A 24,614-nucleotide genomic window follows, 5' to 3' on the forward strand; every position below is an offset into this window, starting at 1 on the left:
TCAAGAGAAATTTGGAAAGTGGAAGAAAGGATGGGATTTTGTGCAGTGATTTGGAGAATATTTGTGATGGGTTTTGCATCTAACAGCTGTATTTCTAGAAGTACTGCAATTTGTAAAGTTTGCAATAGAAAGGGTTGAGATGTTCTGGGATTTATATTGGTGAAAAGTGAGGAAGAGATTTGGTAAAAGCTGCATGCTGTAAACTCAGTGATACATGGTGACCTTCAGAAATGCTGCCTCACGAATGCATAATATATTGTGCTATTGTACTTTTGAATTTGATGAGCTGGTATTTTTCTTTTATTTATGCAGTGGCATTTAATTCTGGGCGGGGCCATCTTTCTCATGGTTACAAATACTGTCAAAGTGCCTCAGGAACTAAGAGCACAACCTGACGTCTGCAAAGTAATGGTGGTTCCCAAGTGTTTCAGAATGTATACAGTGACCAGCAAGGCACTATCCATTTTCTCAAAGGTCAAATGGTTGTATTTCCCTTTTTACGTCTGAAGTCTCAGCCCCATCTTTAGATTCTTTTAGCATCAGAACAGCAAGCTCATATTTTTCAGAAGCTTGTCCATTGAGAGACTTCTGTCTTTAGACAAACATTAATGATGATTGTTACCAATAGAACAGGTGCAATCCTACCACCCAAGGGAGTGTTTTACTTCCTGGCAATGTGAAAGCATTCATTGCATGTTAATAGCACCTATCTCCAGATTGTTTTTGCACTGTGCAACGACATACCCTAGAAACTGTTCGTGTAAATTAAATTTCTATCTGTTCAGAGACTGCCTGAAGTGGGGAAAGCCAACTGATCTCTTTGATGTGCTTTCCACAAAGGATCTGAGCCGCTCTCCAAAAGAAAATACCAATTATCTCTGTGGCTTTAGTCACATGACATAAGTACTGATTCATTTTGATATTGTTTTGCAGTTGTTTACTGTGCTTCACTTATTGGAGCTTCTCAAATATCATTTGACCTTGAATAGTTTGTTTATCACTTGCAGTCTCATATTTCTCCTCTAAATTTATTTCTGTTTGAATCAAAAACACTGCTTTCAGGTTGATCCAAACGAATCAAGTTAATGTAAAGTTTGTGTGCACTCATTTGACCGCTTCACTCCTTTGACCACAGTACCACTGAGTTGTAGCAATATGCAGCAATGCTGAGGCAACCTGTATGACTGAGAGTCACTCAGTCTGTTGGGAGAGAGAATTGATGGGCACAGCAATGTAGGATTGATGAGTGAATGCTAGCATAGGGCTGATGACTCTGCAAGTGACTGCACGTCTTGGCAAAATCTTCTCTGGTTAAATTATCGAACACAGTCACATGTCTTTGGTGACTTGATCTGCAAAATGCACATGCAGCAATCGGTGACCACACAGTTGGGTTTGACTGGGACATCTTCCTCAGTTAGCCTGCCAAACTCACTGCCAAGCTGTGAGACACTGACTTATTCACAATAACTCTGCTCTGGACAATGATCTAGACCTCGCAGGTTGGACAAAATATTGAAGTTTGATTAACGCTGGAATTTTTTTGGATCTTGTAAGCAACTAATGATAGAGGGTGTTCCACTGAAAAACTGGTGTCTACAATTACAAGAAACTATTATAAGGGACAATAACTTTTTAAAAAACTTTCTTTCTCCCTGCGTACCAATATTGTTACCCCACAAGGTGGACATATGTCCACCTGTTGTCAGCATTACCACTTTTTTTTGTTTAAGAAAATAGTTCATGACATTTTCGGTCAAATGGGCTAATCTCATGGACTTGAAAATCCCAGATTCGTATTTTTGGAGCATGCCAAGTAACTTGGTTTCGACCAGAATATTGTTTGGTGTCCTTGATACCCCTGGTTCTCCTTGGAAGAAATCCATTCTGCTTCCTGATTCTGGTTGTCAGTCCATGACAGCTGCTAGAAATTAATGTGTTAAGTGGTGTGAATGAGAGAGGATAGTGTCATGTATGGTTGATATGTGCATTGTGGTTGTTAATTGACCAAAACATGAAGAATGGCCGAAACAAGTGTGATGCATGTGGGGATTTCGATTTATAAGACCATTTTTCAACCTGAATCACTTTAGGTCATGTCCACTGTAATATCTTAAAGATTTAGGTTGGGTGAACGGTGGGAATAGTCACAGTTGAGATAATCTATTTCCAAAGAATGAAAATTAGCCAAGGATGTTCATCGAATGTGAAATGCAGAACAGTACATTTATAGAGACACCAAAGATAGTGATTCTCAAGAAGAGAAGGTGGTAATATTTATTTTAAATGAAAGGATTAATGACTTCCTTGGCCTTTCAATTGGTCATCATCTTACTTTGTGCGGAATTGTGGACTTGGGTCAAAGAGTGGAGATATGTAGTATTTTATTGTGGGTTGATGATAAAGGTGGTGTTTAATGCTGGGGAAGCAGGATCTTTGTAGTACTTAAAGGGAAATCTGGACAGGTTGGTTTTAACTGTTTTAAGGTGAATTGGGTGTTTTTTTTTATCAAAGTATTACATTTTGTATTGAAGAAAAACATGTTCATGGTCATGTTCAGATATCAAATTCGATCTGGAAAGTACGTTATCAAATTAATGTTAACTCCCTGCTTGGCCCCACCAGATTCTCTACTCCTCTTGGAATGAATTGAGTCTAGGTGTATAGAGTGGAATGACCTCATAAGAAAATTTCATTGCACATCACAAGACTTAAGTTCCAGCTGTTCCCTTTCCACAAGTTATAGTTAGAGTTTTATTATAGATAATGGAAGGTTTTATTGGAGGAATTCACTTTAGCTGGCCAGATTCCTATAGTTAATGTTTTAAAATGGAATTGGATGTAATTTATCTTTCTTTTAAAACATTGGTCTTTGTGTGTGGTCGTCCTTGGTACAACTATAATTTATTGCCTATCCTGATTGTTACCTTAGCCAAAACACTTGGCAAATCTGGTACAATTGAGTGGCTTGATAGGCCTCTTCAGTTGGCAATTTAAGAATCAATCATCTTGTCATAGAACTGGAGTCACATTTAAATTGGACCAAGTAAGGAGTGAGCCTTTAAAAGATTAGTACACCAGTTAGGTTTTTATAACAATCTGACACCTTTGTGGTAACATTATTTCATAAGTAACAGTTTTATGTTTTTAGATTTCCTTTTCGTAAACTGTTCTTCTTTCGTTGCCATTTATAATTTAATTACTTGCAAGAGCTTGATGCACTTGTCTTTTGGTCAGTGGTGACTATCTCTCATTTATCTGTCATCACAACATGAAGATTAGCACGTGGTTTCTTTGGTTGACCTGCTGATCAGGAGATTGGGGTGGTCTGTTGCATTTATGTTTAGTTCACACAGCTTTGTGTGAATCTTGTGGTTTTGCTTGCCCTGCTGGTGCTCAAGAAGATTAAGAACCCTTATCCTAATCTCCCAGGGAGATTTTGACAGCACAGTCTGAAGATATACACGAAGAGCTGCAGAAAATCTATAGTTTTCCTTTTCTTTCTTGGGAAAAAGCTTTGTCAAATATTAGTTGAGTTAAAACATCGATCTTCTGTTGTGTTTAGGTACTGAGGTGCGGGAATGTAAATAGCAATAGCAGAATCAAAACCAGCAGAGACTGAATAAAAGCAAAACAGCTTGATGGTCAAGTGTAGCACTGAACTAAAGGGCAGAAGGTAACTGGTTGGATTCATAGTCTGTCTTGAATGAGCAGATTTCATCCTTGGCAGCGGTTGGGCATGTTGCAAATGGCTTCAGTGCCCTCTGGTTAGGTGGGAGGTTTGAGCACCTCTGCTTCTGCTCCACATTCTAAAGAAAGAAGGCTTGCAAGCCTTCCACAGCCAAAACCTGCCTGCCAGCACTTAGTAACCAGGCTTCAGTGTGACAAATAGTTGCCTGACTGAGCTAGTGGAGGGCAGCTGGCCCCTATGGAATCATGCACCTCCAGCAAGGAGTTGATACCATCAGGAGTGAAGAAAAGAGGAAAGTCAGCAATCAAACATAAGTGGCCTGTCTGAAAGCTAATAAAATGCTGCAGTGGCATGATAAAGGATGATCTTGGCTGACATTGCCAGAAGTATATCTCCTTTACTATTCTCCTGATGAAATGGATTTAGAAGACTTGATTCAGGAGCCTTTAAATATAATTATTTCTCAATGTACTTTATACGAAAAAAAGGATGAATGCCAGAGTAGGTTCATTGCAATTAGAATATTCCTGACATTAACATCATTTTCATTGCTGGGAAGAGTTGTCTGGTGTGAGCTTTGTTTTGAAAGAAAGAGCTTAAATTTACGCAAAATCTTTTGGGACCTCGGGGCATTCCAGAGCGTTTTACAGCCTGTGAAGTTCATTTATTTTGAAGTGCAATCAGTGTTGTAATGTAAGGAATCACAGTAGTCAATATATGCATAGAAAAATCTCATAAACAGTAATGAGATACATGGGCAGATAATCTGTTTCTGATCGTTTTTCTTGATGGTCAGATGTTGCCCAGCATGCCAGTAGAACTCTTGTGCTGTCCTTCAAATATTGTCATGGGATCTTGGGATAATGTCACAGTCAAAAAAAACGACACCTCGTATAATTCAGCATTCACTGCCATGTTCAGTTATGTGCCAAAGCTGCTGGAGTGGTATTTCAACCTGTTTTGTCACTAAAGGCAAAAGCACTACTACTTAGCCAAGGCCAATACCTTAGAGATTTTTCATAATCTATTCACAGTCCTAAGTCATGACTTCCTTCATGATCGCTCTCACTTATTTAATGCACCATTGTGTCCATGTCTTCCTTTTTTTGTTCCCATTTATAGTCTATCTTTGGCCCTGTGTCCCAGAGTTATTTCCATTGTCCACCAGTTGGGAATAGCAGAAGTTTGTGTACTAAACTGGATTTCAGTCAAAACCCCTTTCACCATAGGATCATTTCAATTCAAACTGAGAAATTAGATCTCCCAGGCAAGATTGAATGTTAGAGACACCGGAGGGTCCCGGTTTTGATTTCTGCTTGTGCTCAGTCAGCTGGAACAGCTATTAGTTTGTTTAATTAACCTCTAGGTTTCTGGGCTAAGAAAAGAAAAATAAAACCGCCACATTTGGTAAGTAGAGCCTGGCTGTAATACTCTGTGGTCAAGCTGCCAACACTGTGCCAAATGTTAAGAGTGGAAATTGATGTTCTTGATGGAAGGCATTTAATGCTGAAGAACCAATTGATTATCCAAGAGAGGAGGGTTAGAAAGAAATAAAACTTTGAATAAGGTTTTAAAAATTTAACTTGATTCAGAGACTTTTATGAAATTATGAAAAGTCTCTTTGTGCTCCTTTTATTATTTCTTCTTAGTTCCTGAATGCACAGTTACAGACCATTAGAGGTCACCTAAGATTCAAGGTGATGGATACCCAAGCTGCCTCCTCAGTGGTAACATAAGGAACTTAAGGATTGATTATACACTAGTAACTTGGTTATAGGCTGTCTGCCTGTCCATTAATGCTTGGAACTGTGTGTGGGGTGCAGCAACCTATCTGGCCATCATTGTTCTTGGGACAGATTTAATTGGAACAGGGAAAGAAAGAAACCCGGTTCATCTTGACCTGGAATGCTGTGGAAGATCATACAGAAATCTCTTGAATGTTTGCTGAAACAATCTGATGGAAGAAAGTGGATAAGATATGGAAGCTGTAAAAGGTCTTTCAGTCGTCACAGCATTCAGTCTGAATACTGTTACTTGTCAGCAGCATTTTAAATCCTGTGTTAGCCATTTACCTTGGGGATTATGTGCAAATGCAATTTGAAGTAACCTCTGAAATATATTGAATGAAAGCCACGAGAGTCATGTGGTGTAATTTGAATTGGGAGACTGATTTAAATCGTGTTTGTACTGACAACACCATAGTTAGATCTGCAGCTTTTGTAATTTATTGCCGTATAATACTTTGTTCTTGAATTTAAATTGAGTTTAAATTCATTACAAATCTATCCTTTTCCTGATAATTAGTACAAGAATTTGACTTTTATTTTTGTTAACAGTCTCGAATTTGCCATTGCTGTAGGTTACTATGAGCAGTGGGCAGTTCAACCATAATACTACGCAGCAAAGCAACATTTTCTAAACCGTCCTATCATCCAGACTTTAACAAATTTAAAAGAAAATGCTTGCCATCAGGACCATCTTATTTTTAAAAAGAAAGTACATCAAATAACGAATTGGCAAATACTGTTGGGATGACAAACAGTGGCTTGGAAGGCCAGTGAGCCTGTATCTGATGTAAAACAGGATTAAAAACTCATTTAAGGCACTGTTCAGATACACTCAGGGCAGGTGGGTCTTGAACCTGAACCTTTTAACCCACAGATAGAGATGCCACTATTGCACCATAAGATCCTTTTGCCTAGAGCTGTGTTTACCGCCCCCCCCCCAATGTGGATCTATGTTGTTAAATTGATGTGAAATGCCAATTACCAATCTGTTACAAGCTGTTAGCTTAACAATGTCGCCATTGTGATGTTTCAAATTGTGAGACTGCCCATAAATTTTCCACATACAATTACCCACTATGGGGTGAGGGAATGTTAACATTCGAAGTGGAATTAAGCCATTTAGAGCAGAAGGACCCAAGTTTATGCTCTGGTCTTTGGTGGCATAATCATTTGAGTTGCAGTTTGTCAATGAGTCAGTGGGGAAGGAGAGGGGAAGAAAATTACCCAAGCTTCCTCCTTCAGATCATTGTCAAGTTACTCTTGTCATCGAAGTGGCTGTTTTTGACTAGTGCCTCCAGGTTAAGTTAGACTTGACCGTGAAAATTTCCAAAGTGAGATAGGCTGACAATACTTAGGGCACTGGATTTCCTGCTTCTGCACCTAGCTGTATTGAAATGTATGGATGCAGTACTCTGAGGAAAACTGGGTGAAGGGTTTAGATACAAGGAAAGGAGCTTACCTGATTTCATTCTATTAATGATTTAATTTAGACAGTGGGAAATCCAGTTGGCTTCCTGATATTGCTTCCCTTGTTTTATTGTTCAAGTGATTGAAATCATGCAGGGGTGGAAAATCTTCCCTTTAGTGGCTGGTTTATGCCTATAGAATGGCTGAGTATTCCCAAGAGGCTGCAACTATTGCTGCCAATTGACAGCTGGCACATTCAGGGTTGAGATGAGGGTGTTTTTAAATCCTTCATGAGTGAAAGCAACAGTAACTTTCTCATTATTGACCTTAAAATACAATGCGTGCAACATTCATCTTTGCAACATTTTGTGAGCAGTGGAAGGGTAATTTCATTTGAGAATTGCTTATTTTTTGTGGTAATGCAGCTCATTAACCTGTGCCTGGACCATGCTGCCTTGCCCTCACTAAGGCCTATAGCTTTTGCAGTACTTTACAAACATATTTAGCAATTTAGTTGAAAAGTGAATGTCACATTGTTTACAAATGGGCCCTGTGCACAGTCTTTTTGTATTGTTGAGCAGTTGGGATCTCCTTCATTGCAGGGACAAGTGAATTTTTTTATCATTTGGGAATTCAGAGTTGACCTCTTTCTTTCTTTCTTTTCTCTCTCCTTTTTTAACAGTGGATGTATATCGTCCCCATTGTGATTTTTCTGATGATGTCGGGTGCTCAGGATCCCAATGGAGGAGGCAGTGGTGGCGGTTCAGGTGGAGGTGGAAGATGATGTGTGCAGCAGAGAGAAAGCATCTTATCAACATTTTCCTATTGACAGTGCTTCATGTTGTAAATACAACTAATATTGTCATATTTGCTGGACAAAGATTGAATTAATGTTCTCAGGACTTGGGACTTTCCAAACTAATAATCTCCAAACCACAAATGGACAAATATGAACAGGTCAGATAAACATTGGTGATTTTTCCAAAAAATGAATTTGTCAGTGTTAGAATTCCATGCCTTGTTGCTGCAGAACCCCATTCCTGCCACTAGTTGCCAGCACCACACTGTAATTGAAATAAGGTTAGTGAAAAACAAGTGAGTGTTGAAGCTGTGCAGCCTCTACTGCACATTAACAGATATAGGGAGACAGATTTTAAATTGTTAGAAATATTTAAGCACTACCAGTTGCAACAGGCATGATGTCCATTGTGCATATGTACAAATAAACTCAAGTCTTTGATTTCATTTTAGAGTCTTGAGATAATAAATGGAAATTTCTGATGGATTGGTCATGACTGCAAATTTGTTCTGCTGTCATCAACAAATTATTTTTTTTTACATTGATTAAGTTAAAACTACTTCGTACCCATTCAAATTCCTCATCTCAATTTTTTGGCTGGCGTTGACTTCAAGTACTGTAAACACAAGTGCTGCAGGTCTTAAATGAACAAGCTGGTTATCACACATCCAACATGTCATTAAAATTCTCACTATTATGCTTCAGTTGTCCAGTCAGTGGATATGCAACCGCAAATGCATTTTGAACTGCAGTGTTTTTTTAATGCAAAATTTGTGGCACCAGGTTGAATTGTCTGAAGTCATTTCTGCACAGTCCTTTTTGAATTGGGTTGGCAAGAGGAGCGCTCCAGTTAGATTCAGAAACCCAAAGTTAGGAGGATAATTAGCTAATGTTTCCACTGCTGTGGTGACTCCTGATAAAAGTGCATATGTATATGTATCTGAGATGTTTGCCCTTAGGAGTTGATAATCAGCAGACTGATTCTAAGTCCCTTCTTTTAAAGAACAAATCCTTTAGACAACCTGACAAAAGTTTTAAGTGCAATTAAGCATTTTCTAATACTATAGTAATCTGCAAAGCATAATTGAACAAAGAGGAGTTTGACAAACTGAATAATGGTTTGAAGGACTGTGGATATGAGGCAGAGCAGGAAAGTGGACTTGAGGCCCAGATGAGATCAGCCATGATTGTATAAAATTGATAAAAGGCAACCTGTAGATGTAGTGTATTGGGATTTTAGATGCAGTTAATAACACACTACATGAAACATTACTGTACAAGATAGGAACAAGATAGGTATTCAGTGTAATGTATTAACTTGAATTGAGGATAGGTCAACATGCAGAAGTCATTACTGATGAAGGGCTTATGGCCAAAATGTTGATTATCTTGCTCTTCGAAAGCTGCCTGACCTGCTGTGCTTTTCCAGCACCACACCTTTCGATGCAGAAGTCAGAGTTGGGATTAATGGATCTTTTCTTTACGTTGGAAATATAGTTCTCGTGGAGTATCACAAGAATCAGTCCTCTGGCCTCTGTTATCTACGAGTTATATTAATGGCTTGCAGGAGAGGCCAGAATGTAACTTATCCAAATTTGTTGTTGTCACACAAATAGGTGGGAGAGCATGTTTAGATGAGGACGGAAGGGATCTGCAAGGGGAGATAGATGGGTTGAGTGAATGGGCAAAAATGTGGGAGGTTTGGATTAGTGTAACAAAGTGTGAGGTCATGCACTTTAGTAGGTAGACTATTATTTAAATAGCGAGAGACTCCACAAAAGCTCAGGACAAAGTGATCTGGGTGTTCTTGTGTATGAAACACCAAAGGTTAACAAGCAAATGCATCCTTTAATTAATGCAAATGGAATTTTCACCTTTATTCTTAAGGGGTTGGAGTTTAAAAACTGGGAAGGCTTGTAACAACTGTATTAGGTATTGGTGAGGCTGCACCTGGAGTGATGTGTATAGTATTGGCTCTTGTATTTAAGAAAGGATATGCTAGCACTGGAGACAGTTCAAAAGTGATTGATGAGGTTGATGTCTGGATGAAGGGGTTGACATATCAATAATAATTAAGCAGGTTATGACTTTATTTGGTGGAGCTTAGAAGAATAAGGGATGATTCTGTTGGAGCTCAGAAGATTTTGATACGGTAACTATTGAGAAAATGTTTCCGCTAATAGTGGAGTCTTGATCCAGAGGACTTAGTTCCAGAATAAGGGAACAGTCATTTAAAACTGGAATTCCTTTTCTGAGGATAGTGAATAGCTGGAATTCTCAACCAGAGAGAGTTTGAATTAGAATTCCTACAGTGTGGAAACAGGCCCTTCGGCCCAACATGTCCACACCGCCCCTCGAAGAGTAGTCCACCCAGACCCATTACACTACAATTCCCCTGATTAATGCACCTAACCAATACATCCCTGAACGCTATGGGCAATTTAGCATGGCCAAGTCACCTAACCTGCACATCTCTGGACGATGGTAGGAAATCTGAGCACCTGCAGGAAACCCACGCAGACACAGGGAGAATGTGCAATCTTCACACCGACAATTGCCTGAGGCTGGAATTGAATCTGGGTACCTGCTGTTGTGAGGCGGCAGTGCTAACCACTGAGCCACCGTACCACCCCCAGTTTTGGAAACTAGATCACCTAAAGTATTTAAAGAGGGCAAAGTTAGATTTTTGAAATGCCGAGGGCTATAAAGAGCTGGCACTAAAGAGGAGTTGAGGCCTGAGGCAAATCAGCCATGATCTTATAGAATGGCAAGGTGAGCTTGAAAGTTTGAATCCCAAACTGTCAACATTCTGGGGGGTAACCATCGACCAGAAGATGAAGTGAACTTTTCATATGAACATGAAAGCAGGTCAGAGGCTAGGAATACTGCGGCGAGTAGCTCCTCTCCTGACTCCCAAAGGCCTGTCAACCAGCTACAAGACACAAGAGTATGATGAAATACTCCCGACCTGTCTGGATAGAAGTCACTTCAACATCACTCAAGAAGCTTGACGCCATTCAGCAAAAAGCATCCTGCTCGATTGGCACCACATCTGCAAACATCCACTCCCTCCACCACCGATGGTACCATCTACAAGATACACTGCAGAAATTCGCCAACAATCCTTAAACAGCACCTTCAAAATCCAGGACCACTTCAATCTGGAAGGACAAAGGTAGCAAATACATGGTAGCACCATCCACTTGCAAGTTACCCTTTGAGCCACTCACCCTCCTGACTTGGAAATTTATTGCTTTTCCTCCACTGTTGTTGGGTCAAAATCCTGGAATTCTTTCTCTATGGTATAATGGGTTAACCTGCAGCATCTGGACTGCAGCAGTTCAAGAAGTCAATTTACCACCATCTTCCCGAGGGTAACTAGAGACAGTCAGTGATACCCATGTTCCATGAGTGAATATGTATTTTTTTAAAAAGTGCCTTAGCTGACTTAGGAGAAGTGGCATCAAACAGCCTCTAACTGTGCCCTCCTTTCAGATTGAATTACAGGCAGGTAATGTTTGGCTTATTCCAATTGGCGTCAGCATATCTTGGACCTGTAGAGGCAACAAAAAAAAATGGATAAGTCTTTCCATTCTTGGATTTTACTTCAACTCTAACTGAACACAAAGTTTGAGGTGCTTAAAATTATTTTTAGACTGAGTAGGAAGAAGCTATTTCCACTGGCAAGAGGGTCAATAACCAGAGGACACCAATTTCACATAATTGGCAAATGAACCGATGGGAGATGAGTTTTTTAAACACTGCAAGTTGTGATCTGTAATACAATGTCTAATTGCTGGTTGTAGCAGATTCCAACGTTGATTTTTAAAAAGAAGTTGAGTAAAAACATCAAAGGAAAAGTGGGATATGATTAAAGGTTTTGTCTAATGGTGAGCATTGAGTGTCAATAATGTCCTTTTAAGGAAGGAAATTCTGGCCGACAAATGATTCCAGACCAATGGCAACGTGGCTGACTCTTATCTGCCATCTGAAAGGGTCTGACAAACCACTCGCTTACAAGACAGTTTAAACATGGGCAGTAAATGCTGGCTCAGCCAGTGACTCCTACATTTTTATGTAAAAAAAACATTAAAAATAATTTTTTTAAAAAATGGATGTTGGCTAAGAAGGGGATTGGAGTCAGCTGCAATGTTTTTTGTGCAGAGCCTGCTCTCTCACAAGTGTCTCTGATTATGAGCAGAATAGCCAAATGAGCAGAATCCTAGAGAACAGCTGGTGTATGTGGCGTTTACCCTCGCTGCATCTAGTCAGCAGTCCGAGTGATGCTCTACATTGTGTTCGGGATGATTGAATCTTGCCGAAACAGGAAACGTGCCCAATCACTAGACATAGCAATTAGGATTTTGACTGGCTACTTCTACCACCATTGAAACCAAAGTGTTTGTGGTGGCACTCTCACCCCTAAATCAGAAACTTGTAGTAACAAATCCTGCTGTTGAGAACTTGATCGTGCAATCCAGCTGACATCCTGATACTGTACTGAGACAGTGCAGCCCTGTTTGAGGTACCATCCTTCAGATGAGATGTTAAACCAGAAACCCATCTGCCCTTTTAGTTGGATGTAAAAGCTGTCAGTATTCCCTGGTCACAATTTCCCCCTCAACCTATATCACAAAAAAAGAACAAATTTTCATGTCATTATTGCATGGTTGTCTGTGGGAGCTTACTGTGCATAAAGGAAAGCAATGACTTGGTGGTATTACTGCTGGACTTTCAAAGCAGTAACTCTGGTGTGTTCTGGAGACCAGAGTTCAAATCCTGCCACAGGCATGATGAAATTTTAATTCGATAAAAATCCGGAATTAAGAGTCAAATGATGACCATGAAACCAACGCCGATTGTTGGGGGGAGAAACCCGCCTGGTTTACCATTATCCTTTAAGAAAGGAAGCTGCCGTCCTTACCCGGTCTGGCCAATAGGTGACTCTAGACCCATGACAATGTGGTTTAACCCTCAGGGGTGGGCAATAACTTCTGGCCTAGCTGGTAATGCTCTCAACCTGTGAATGAATTAAATATATAATTTGGCTGCCCTGCTTCCCACAGTGTGACCCATTAAGATGAAATACTTATTGAATGTAAAACTTTCAGATGTTTTGGGGACTGTGTTAAAGGTGCTACATTCCTTCTCTATATTTTTTATTTTCATCCAATCCTTCCCAAAGCCAGGCTTATTAAATACTTGAAGAAAGTGAGGACTGCAGATGCTGGAGATCAGAGTTAAAAATGTGTTGCTGGAAAAGCGCAGCAGGTCAGGCAGCATCAAAGGAACAGGCGAATTAATGTTTTGGGCATAAGCCTGAAGAAGGGCTTATGCCCGAAATGTTGATTCGCCTGTTCCTTTGATGCTGCCTGACCTGCTGCGCTTTTCCAGCAACACATTTTTAAGCTTATTAAAGACTTGAGGCAAGAGCAGCAATTTGTATGGGTTGTTAGGGGTTGAAAATGTGCACCTTTTGACTCATCCACTGTTTGAATGACATCTCTAGCAATCAAACTGTACGGGTGCACTGTTCCTATCCATATGAGGATTCCCCTGTGGGCCTTGCTTTCTCAGTTAGATTAAGAGGATTTTTTTCAAATGAGCTGCATAAAATGGAGACTGGTAATACTTAGTCTCTGTGGAATGCTTTTGGAATGTGTCTGGTCAGTTGAATTGTTTTAGTTTAATTAAACAAAGAAACCAACATATCTCTATGAAATTGCTGTATTTTATTCCAAAGCTCCTTTGTTCAGGGAATTCCTTTGTCAATGATCTCAGTTGCTAACCTCTTGATCTCCTTTTTCCTTCATTTGTAAAAAATAGTGGGGTGACAAGGTGATGAACGTACTTAAGACCTCGCACATTTCACCCAATATATTAAAGATTCCTGAACTTAGAAGATATATTTGTATTGCCAGTAGGTAAAGTTAAGTACATTATGTTAATTGTGTAATTTGCCCCTCAATGTTTGCAAATGGTTTCTCTAACTCAGAACAATGTTATATGCTTATAAAACAACAGGTTATGTCTCAAAAGGGTGAATTGGAAATAACAATGGTGCAGTACATCTTTTGTTAACTGCTGTTATTTTCTGGATTCACTGAGCAAGCTGTTATACTTGTTTATTTTCTGTCCTGAATCGAGAATATACCCCTGTGTGTCTTCTTGAAACAGATTCTACTGTGGGTTAGCTGCTGCATACAATTTCCGCTCTGAGCTAATACAGTGTCTTAAACTGTTACCAGTGTTCATATCTCTAGGTCCACCCTTGCATTTTTGGTGTCATAGAGATCTACAGCCCAGAACTTGACCCTTTGGCCCTTCAAGTCTGTGCTGGTCAAAAGCAAATACCAAACTATTCTAATTCCATCTTACAGTAGTTGGTCCATTGCCTTGTGTGCCTTGGCATTGCAAGCACGCATCTAAGTACTTCAGTGTTGAAAGATACCCTCAAGGCCTCACTGGCGAAGTGTGACATTCCCACAGGCACCTGGGAATCTCTGGCCCATGACCGTCCAAAGTGGAGGAGGAGCATCCAGGAAAGCGCGAGCACCTCTGGATTTGGTGGAAACAGTGAAAGGTGCACATGGCTACACCAATGCCCCACACCCCGACCCATGACCACCTTCCACCCCAAGTGTAACAGAGCCTGTGGTAACCACATCGGACTGTATAGCCACCTACTGACTCACCCTGAGAGTGGAAGAGAGACATCCTCCTCTGTAGTGGACCGCCAATGAGTGACTTGCTGCCATGTTATGGCAATTTCTGTTGCTACCACGTTTACAGACAGTGGGTTTCAGGTTCCCACAACCCACTGAGTGAAATTTGTTTTCCCTCACATCTTGTCAAAACCTTCTGCCCCTTATCTTGACTTAATGCCTCCAGTAATTGATTTTTTTTTGTGCAGTGATCTTTTGCTCCGTTTTAATTGTCTGATCTTCAGTCCTATACGACTTGACAGGAGACAGTTTTAGCTTCTTAAAGCTCCTTTATCAGATTTTCCTGCCTATCTCCCTGATGTTATTGATTTAATTTATGTTCTTTGTGAACATAACAAGATGGAGGTTAAATTCCAGTTTGGCAGGAATCTGATTGATCATGTCTCCATGTATACTGCTTGATTTCCCTTTCTCATTGGTGAAAGTGAAGTTGTTGGAATGTGTGTAACAGACACTGGATCACAGTTGGATTCTACGCTCGGGTTCATCTCAGAGAATTGGCTGTCCACTTTATATTCTTTGTTTTCCAACAAGGGTACTGCTTAGTTATCAGGAGTTGGAACCATAGCTTAAGATCCAATGCAGAGGCCCCTCCTGCCAGGCAGGATGCACTGAGCAAATAAATTTTGGGGAATCAAATCCAATTTATGATATACAGCCAGGCAGTTCTGCCATCTTATCAAAAAACCATTGGAAGAAGCTTTATTCTGGTTTAATTTAAAGACTGTAGAGTTCACTTGGTATTTGAGAGGGTTAATAGTATTGTCCTGACCAGAGAACTATTAGTCTTAAGTTTAAGGAGCTGTAGCCTGATAAAGTGCAAAGTAATTTGGATACTTAACAACGAGGTGCAGAGAGAGTATCTTGATTTGACAGGTTGTCTGGGTAATTGGGAATAATGTTACTCTTTGGCCTTAAGGCTGGAATTATTTTGAGCCTTTAGTACATTCTGCACATATCTGAAATTATCTTCAATGCTATATTTGTACTGAAATTTGCTGTAACATCATTAAGTGCAGTGTGTTAATAGTAACCCACTACGTAATTGTTGACCTCTGACCCTTACTGATCCTCAAGTTTCAGCAGAAGACTTTCTATGTTTAGATTTGCTCCATCAGGGAGATAGTGAGAGCAGTGTGTTTGAATGCAAACTTGCCTGCCCTGTCGGGTAGTTGGGGGATTAGACCAGAAAATGCAGGAGCATAAATAGGCCATTTGCCCTATTAAGTCTGCTCGACCATTCACTGAGATCAAGACTGATCTGATAATCCCCAACTCCACTTTCTTTCCTCATTGCCATGATCCATGATTCCTTCACTGATTAAGCATTTCTGTCTCAATCTTGAATATATCTGAGGACCCAGCCTTGGCAGCCCTCTGTGGTAGGCCATTCCACAGATACACTACCCCCTGATGCAAGAAATTCCTCCTTAAATGGATAACCCCTTACTCCGAGATTATGCCCTCTGGTCCTAGACTCGAGGGTGGGGTGCAGGAATGTATGTTGTGATGGGGTGGGGGTAGGGGATCTCTCTGGTTTGAAACATGTCCACTTAAATGCCTGTTGTTCAGAGTATAGAGGCCTGTTGCCTGGAGGAGGAGGTGGTGCAGCTGAAGGTGGTTTGGAATCCTCTGGGTTAATCTGGGGTTGATTTTGGAGCAGGTTTGGTCAGCTTCTGTGGTGGTGCTACAGGCTGCTGGCAATTGATGTTAATGATTTCCAATAAACAGCATTACTGGAAATCAATACAACATTGATAGTTAGAGCGTTAGAAGGCAAGAACTGTATTTTCAGAGCACCTTTCATGATCTCAGTGTATCCAAAATATCTGACAGCCAATAAAATACTCCTGAAGCACTGTGATAGCGTCATAAAGCGTGGACCCTCTGCTCCAACCAGTCCATGCTGACCAAGTTTCCCAAACTAAACTAGTCCCACTATGCGATAGGTAGATGAAGGTGGGGGTGAGATTGATAGGGTGGCGCGGATGGGTGGGAAGGAAGATGGACAGGTAGGATAGTTAAAGAGGGCAGTGCTAAGTTGCAGGGCTAACTCTGGAATAAGGACCTATCCCCACACCACACTTTCTGGCTTTTATCTCCAGCATTTGCAGTCCTCACTTTCTACCAATACAATGAAATCTGCCCCTGCAATATTTCATGGGATAGTTAGCTAGAGTGGCTGGATAGTTGGTACACAATGCAGGCTCAATTCCCATACCAGCTGGGGTCACCATGAACATTCTGCCCTCTGAGCCTTGCTGAGGCATGGCGTCGCTCAGGTTAATCTCATCAACAGTTGTCTCTCTTTAATGAGAGTTTTTTTTTAGGACGATGGTGATTTTCCCTATTGGGGTTAGATTAATTGTGCTGAACCAAAAGCTGAAATGAATTCTTGCAGCTCTCTTACTTAAGGCTGGCCAGTAGAGGTGAAAATGAGAAAGCAGACCGTCCGTCGTTCAGTTGACATTGTGAATCCACTCTGTAAACATCCAAGGGAATGTGTGAAAGAAGAATAAAACCATTCTCCAATCTTATCTACACATCTGGTAGGTAATGCAAATTGTAGTATGGATGCAACAAACTGGATCAGTTCTGTGCACACCACAGCAGAAGGTTTATCATTAAAGAACAGAACAAACCTGCAATGGTGATAGTATGGATGGTGTTTGTAATTTGCTTATTTTAAGCAGAACAAAACCTGCTAGCACACCCAAAATGTTACTCCATCTTTTCTTGTTCTCAATGTTTCTGCTTTTGTTCTGGATACTCAGCATTGCATTGATTCTGTTTCTCAATTAGTTAAATTGACAGCCCTATTTTCCTTTAAATTGGAAAATGGTGGATTTAAATCTTATTTTTAGACACAAATACACAAGTCAAGCATTACCCAATGCATTGCTGTAAGATTCTGCTGAGAATTTCTACTGGGGCTTTGTTTTTAAGACGTAAAATGTTCTATGACTTCATTCAAAGAAGAGCAAAAGGCCATTTTTAATCTCCTAGTCCATATTTCTACCTCAACCAACACAAGAAAATAGGAAATGATCCAGTTGTGCCATACAGTAAATCTCTGTCTCGCTCTACATAACTACGGTGATTGAACTTTGCAACTGTTGGTTGCAAAGCATTTAAAGAGGCACGATGCAACATTAGATAAATCCAAATTCTTTACTCCTTTACTTCTTTACTAAGATGTATGGGATTTCTGCTTCCTATATGCTCAGCTTTTACACTGTGCCTTGCAGACTTTGAAGGGGCTGAAGCTGTAACTTTGCTGAATTCAGGTCAAAGAGCTGTATTAACCTCCCATAAAAGGTTCATGACACAATGAGTCTGACTGAGAAGAAGCTGATCTGAGGCTGAGGTGCATCAGCAGGCTAATGAAGAAAGAATGATGTAAACAGCCGCTCTGTCTACTTAGCAAAGCCAAGAGATGCATTTGTATTGTGTCTGTCAACTTTACTAACCATTCGATTGAGCCTAAAGGACAGTGAGTGTTGTCACCAGTTTATTTCTTATGAAGTGCCAATTTACCATGAGACAAATTGCACTTAGGCCAGTGTACATCTTGTGAGATGTTCTTAATTTGCCATTTCAAATAGCTTTTGTTAATAGCATCGGTATCAGACCTGAACAACCTCAGCAGAGCTGCGCATTCCTGATTTCTTGCATCACCCCAGTCCATCATTCCAAGCTGTGCCTTCAGCTAAATAAGCCTCATGCTCTGAAATTGCCTCCCTCAACCCCTACACGTCTCCAGTTTCCTCTCTTCCCCCTGCAAGATCTTCCTACAGTACTCCTTTCTTCTATTTTAAAAATCAATACCTCTCGTAGAGTCTTAGAGACCCACAGCACAGAAAAAGGCCCGTCTGCCCACGAAGTCAGTCAAAAACAAGCACCTAACTGTTCTAATCCCATTTTGCAGCATTTGGATCCACCTGTGTTTATTTTTCAGCAACAGTAGTGACCTGCCCTTAGGGCCTTGCTTTCTCAATGAAAGAAAATACTACCTACATCTTTGCAGTTGACACAGTGGCAAAGATATATCATAATTACAATTCTCTACTCCTGTACAATTGGAATCCTTGGGGCAAGTCTGCATAGTCCATGCACTGTTGAAAGTTCAGAAACTGTTATTTTCTTGAACATGTAATGCTTCCGGCTCAAGATTCTAATTGGCTCATCCTCTGTTGTCTGGTAAGTTCATTTCTCCGTTCCATATGGCCTCCCAAAAGGTAAGATGCTTTAAAATACACAGACCAACAAACAGTAGAGTCTGACATTTACAATAACCCTCTGAGCAGGAGGGTTTAGCACCATGCTTACGAGGATTTGTGATTATTTTGAAAGTATTTTTAAGTAAAACATAGAGGCTGCCAGTTTAAAATGCCTCTGAGGGTAGATTCTATGGTCCATGTCACTGTTTCTCTGTAGAAAAGGCCCAGTGCCACTCTGACAGGCTGTAGATGAAATTGGATGCACATTCCTGAGCTAATTCAGCACTCCTTACTGCTGTGACCTTCACCTCCTCTGTGTAGGTTTTTAATTAGCGTGGATTAATTTCATGACTAATTCAGAGTTATTTAAATGATTGATGGGGAAAGGAATCATCTAAGTGTTCTGATATTTAACTCTCTGGCAACTAAGCATCCTTAATCACCCTGACCATGCTTCCCACTGTGATGACAAAGCAATCAGTTTGTACCCTGTTATTCTAGACCCAATGCCAGTACGTGCATTTTAAAAAATCCATGCAGGAGCCCACAATGTTCAGAGTGTTTTTTTCAGCATAAAATGTATAGAGAAGAACAGGCTACTCAGCCCATCTAGTCCAGGCTGGCATTTCTTCTTGGTCAGTCGCCATTTCCTCCCACAGTCTCAATATTCTAATTAAGTTGTTCAGGGATGTTATTACCCACGTCTGGAGCAGGTGGCATTTGAATTCAGACATACCAACTCAAAAGTACCAACACTACCACTACATCAAAGGGCCCTAAAATTACATTCATTTTTAGCTGCCGTGTGGGGATAACCAGGCAGAAACAGCACTGCTGCCTTATGTCATACCAGGGACCTGTCACATGTAAGATGAACATGATAATCCCTCCCATAGTCTCAAGCTGTGCAGATTAGGGTTGATTGGCCATGCTAAATTGTCCACAGTGTCCAGGGAAGTGCAGGTTAGGTCAGATTGGCCATGTCAAATTCTCCATAGTGTTCAGAAATGTGCAGGGTAGGTGGGTTAGCCATGCTAAATTTCCCATAGTGTCCAGGGATGTGCAGTTTAAGTGGATTGGCCATGTTAATTTGCCCATTGTGTCCAAGCATATGCAGGTTAGGTGGGTTAGCTATGCTAAATATGGGGTTACAGTGATAGGGTAGTGGGGTGGTCTGGGTCGGTGTGGACTCAAAAGGCCAAATGACCTCCTGTCACAAACTGTAGGGATTCTATGATTCATGGGATTAAGTGTAATTCCTTCCACTCCATGTCAGTGATTTTTAAGATGGCTGATGAGTTCAACACACAATTTGCAGACTGAGAGGTGGAGCAGAAGGATGCTCAAAAGGTTGGGTAGACCAGTCATTGGGATGTTGTGTGCACCCTTCACTGGCCCAACTTTGCCCTTCAATATTCTCGAAGAAATCCTCAATGTGTTTGGTGCCTTCCCGAATGAGACAACAAGTCAGGGATTCCTGGGAGTGACCTTGACAACGATGGTGTGAGGACATCCCTAAAGCATTTCCTTTCTCCTACTATGATTGAGTTCCAATTATAGCAGATCCTTTAAGATAATAAAATTAAAATACTGCAGATGCAGGAAATCAGAAGAAAAAGTGGAAAGTGCTGGAGAAACTCAGCAGGTCTGAAAACATCTGTGGAGAGAGAAATAGAGTTGACATTTCAAGTCCAATAATGATGTTCTTTGGAATCCAGTGCTACACTAGATCTGGTAATGTGCATCAAAACGGAATTTTTAATGATCTTGCGGTAGAGGTTCCTTCAGGTAGTATTGATCATAACATGTTCAGTGTGAAATTTAAATAAGGGCAATATTAAAGGGCATGCAGATGGAACTGGCTAACGTGAACTGAAAAAGTTAGATTAAGGGATGGTTTAGTAGAGTTGTAGTAGCAGACATTTAAAGAGGTATTTCATAACACTCAGCAAAAATACATACCTGTGAGAAAGAAAGTCTCAAGGTGAAGAATGCAACATTGATGCGTTTGTAAGGAAGTCTAAGAGAATATCAACTTGAAAGACAAAATGTACAATTCCACAAAGATTTGGAGAAGGTCAGAAATTGAAAAAGAATATAAAAATACAGCATAACGAAACACAAAAAAGGAGGAAGAAAATCAGATAAGAGCTTCTATAGGCATTTAAAAAGCAAATCAATAAGATGAATGATTCCCTACAAATTAAGTGGGGGGAAATTAATAATGGAAAATTAGGAAATGATGGATGAATTGAACAGATACTTTGCAATTAAAAGTGGAAGGTGCTGGAGATACTTTGTGCCTGTCTTCATTGTAGAAGATACAAATAACCAATCACAGAAATAATTGTAAATCAAGAGAAAAAGGCAGGGAAGAACTGACCACACTTACAATGAACTAGAACCAAAAACTGAGAAGTCTCTAGCTCCTGACAGATTTTACCCTAAGGTCTCAGGTCCCTTAAGTAATTGGCTGCTGAGTTGTAGGAGCAGTGGTTTAATTTTCCCCCCAAAAATTCCTTAGATTTGAAAAGAGTCCATCAGATTGGAAAGTGGTGAAAACAGTGCATCTGTTCAAGAAATGAAGGAGGGAGAAAGCTGGAAATTATAGGCCAGTCAGCTTAACATCTATCAGAGGGAAAATGTTGGAATCTGTTATTATAACAAGGCAAAGTCAACATAGTTTTGAAAAGGGAAATATGTTTGATGAATGTATTAGAGTTTTTTGAGAAAGTAAGAAGGAACATGGATCGAGAGGAGTCTGTTGATGTGGTGTACTTGGATTTCCAGAAGGCATTTGACAAGGAGCTACATCAAAGGTTGCTGCACAAAACAAAAAGCTCGTTGTGCACAGGTCCGATATTGGCATGCATAGTGGATTAGCTAGCTAACAGGAAACAGAGAGTAAGCATAAATGGGTTATTTTCTGATTGGCAAGCTTTAAGTAATGGAGTGCCAAAGGGAGTAATGCTGAGATGTCAGCTAATTACAATTTATATCAATGAAGTGGATGAACTCACTGAATATATGGTTGCTATATTTCCTGCTGACACAAAGGTGGATTGGAAGTTGAGCTGTGAAAAGGACATAAGGCAAGGTTCATGACAATTTTCAAGCCTTAATGCTTTTTTATTCATTCACTGCATTAACTGCCCATCCCCAATTGCCCAGAGGGCAATTCAGAGTCAAACACATCACTGTGTTTCTGGAGTCACATGTAGGCCAGACCAGGTAAGGATGGCAGTTTCTTCCCTAAAAGTTATTAGTGAACCAGAGAGGTTTTTCCTGACCATTAAGAATGGATTCTTTAGACTCTTAATTCCAGACTTGAAAAAATCCTGCCATCTATTGTAGTGGGATTCAAGTCCATTTCCCCAGAACATTATCTGGGTCTCTGCATTAACAGTCCCACAACAATACCAGTAGGCCTCCCCATGATGTAGAGGCAGAGTGAGAAAATATTTGGAAATCCTTCAGTGTTGCTGGGTCATAATCCTGGATTTCTCTCCCCAGTGGCTTTGTGCATCAACAGCACGTGGACTGCTGTAGTCCAAGAAGGCAGCTCATCACCACCAAGGGCATCTAGGGGGATGGGCAATAAATGCAGACCCAGCCTGACAGGCCCACATCCCATGAACAGAGAAAAAGCACAGACATAAAGAGTCTGCCAGGAGATGTGATAGATAAAGCAAAAACATTATGCCTGGAATATAATGCAGGAAAATGTGAATGTTTACACTTTGGCAGGAAGAAGAGAGAAGCAGTATGTTATTTAAGTAGTGAGAGCTTGCAGATCTCGAAAGTGCAGAGGGATTCCCCCAGTACATGAATCACAGAACATTAGTATGCAGGTACAGCAAATGATTAGGAAGGGGAATGGAATGTTGTCATTTATTGTAAGGAAAATGGAAAATAAAAGTTAGGGATGTTTTCCGACAGTGTATAGGGAGTTGTGACTCTACTGTTTCAGGCTCCTAAACTAAGAAAGGGCATCATTGTGTTCGAAGCATTAAAAAAAGATTGACACGACTGAGTTCTGGTATGAGTGGGCTATCTTGGTACATATGATAAAGGAACAGAAGCGGGAATGACAATTATTATTATCAATAATACCATGATCATGGCTGACTTATTTGTGTTTCAAGTTCCATATTCCATATTCTCATCAAATTCCATATCCCAATCTACCTTCAATAACCTTTGAATTTGAGGATAGGTTCAACTTGTTGGGTTTATGTCCGTCAGAGTTTAGTAAAATAAGAGGGGTATGTATGATCCTGAGGGGACTTGGCAGAGTGGGTGCTGAAAGGATATTCCCCCTTTTGGAAGAGACTAGGGACCACATTTTAAAAATAAGTGGACTCGCATTTAGGATTGAGATGAGGAGAAGGATCTTCTGTCAGAATGTCTGAGGGATTCTCTAGAGAGCAGTGGAGGCAGAGTCATTGAATTGAATTGAACTGGATTTATTGTCATGTGTAACGAGGCACAGTGAAAAGCTTTGTCTTGCGAGCAATGCAGGAAGATCACAGAGTAAAGTATCATAGATAGTAAATAATAGGAAAACAGCAACAAAAACAAAAACACAGGTACAGGTGAATGTAAAGAGTTGGCTGAAGATGTCTGAGAGGACCTCTGCCAGTTGATCTACACATGCTCTGAGTGCATGGCCTGGTACTCCGTCTGGTCCCATCGCTTTCCTTGGATTCACACTACTAGATATGTTTAAGGCAGAGGTAGATAGATTCTTGATTTACAAGGAAGTGAAAGAGTAGAGAAAGGCAAGGACTGCAGAGACATGGGAGTAATACCATCCGAGGGTTTCGCTTCAAGACACACAACGTCCCAGTATGGGAATGTAACACTGTTCCTTCACTGTTGCTGGGTCAAAATCAACCAGTGTTGTGGGTGTACCTTTACAACAGAGGCTGCAGTGATCTAAGAAGGCAGCTCACCACTACCTTTTCATGGGCAACCAGGATGGACAGCAAAAGCTGATCTTGCCACTAAAGTTCACGTACTGTGAAAGAATAGAAACAGAAAGGCCTCTCCTCATTGCTCATCAGGTGACCCCACTACTTGGAAGGTGGCACAGTTTTTAAGACCATAAGATGTAGGATCAGAGGCAGGCCATTCAGCCCGTCGAGTCTGCTGTGCTGTTCAAGGAGATCACGGCTGATCAATAATCCTCAACTCCACTTTCCTGCCTCTTACCCATAATCCTTGACGTTCCTTCTGATTTAAGATCTAACTATCTCAGCCTTGAATATACTTAATGACCCTGCCTTAGCAGCCCTCTGCACTAAAGAATTCTACAGATTCACAACCCTCTGAGAGAAGCGATTCCTCCTCAGCTCTGTTTTAAATAACCCCGTATTCTGAGGTTAGCCCTCTGGCCCTAGCCTCCCTCCCATGGGGAAATAACTTCTTTTCATCAAGTCCTTTAATAATCTTGTATATTTCAATTGAGTTGTCTCTCATTCTTCTAAACTCCAGTGAGGTCAGGTATAATTTATTAAACATCTCTCCCCCATAAGGCAGGGACCCTTTACCCAAAATCAACTGAGGGAACTACCTCTGGACTGCCGCCAATGTATATTTTTCCTTAGATAAGGGACCCAAAAATATTCACAGAATTGGATGTGAGCATAAGAGGTATAGTTAGTAAGTTTGCAGAAGACCCCAAAATTGGAGGTGTAGCAGACAGCGTAGAAGGTTACCTCAGATTACAACGGGATCTTGATCAGATGGGCCAGTGGGCTGAGGAGTGGCAGATGGAGTTTAATTTAGATATATGCGAGGTGCTGCATTTTGGGAGAGCAAATCTTAGCAGGACATATACACTTAATGGTAAGGAGTGTTGCTGAACAAAGCAACCTTGGGGTGCAGGTTCATAGCTTCTTGAAAGTGGAGTCACAGGTAGATAAGATAGTGAAGAAGGCATTTGGTATGCTTTCCTTTATTGGTCAGAGTATTGAGTGCAGG

At 40.6% G+C, this 24,614-nt stretch overlaps 1 protein-coding gene across 1 annotated transcript in view; it reads left to right on the forward strand.

Moving 5' to 3' along the window:
- The window catches only part of emc10 (ER membrane protein complex subunit 10), a 43,605-nt gene extending 35,439 nt beyond the window's left edge, over nucleotides 1-8,166 (forward strand). The window contains exon 7 of the mRNA XM_072588752.1: nucleotides 7,568-8,166. Within this exon, the coding sequence (XP_072444853.1) occupies nucleotides 7,568-7,669 (102 nt within the window). The 3' untranslated portion in view covers nucleotides 7,670-8,166. The remainder of the gene's footprint in view (nucleotides 1-7,567) is intronic.
- Nucleotides 8,167-24,614: the final 16,448 nt, after the last annotated feature.

The sequence above is a fragment of the Chiloscyllium punctatum genome, chromosome 18 (assembly GCF_047496795.1).
Source record: "Chiloscyllium punctatum isolate Juve2018m chromosome 18, sChiPun1.3, whole genome shotgun sequence".
Classification (NCBI taxonomy): Eukaryota; Metazoa; Chordata; class Chondrichthyes; order Orectolobiformes; family Hemiscylliidae; genus Chiloscyllium; species Chiloscyllium punctatum.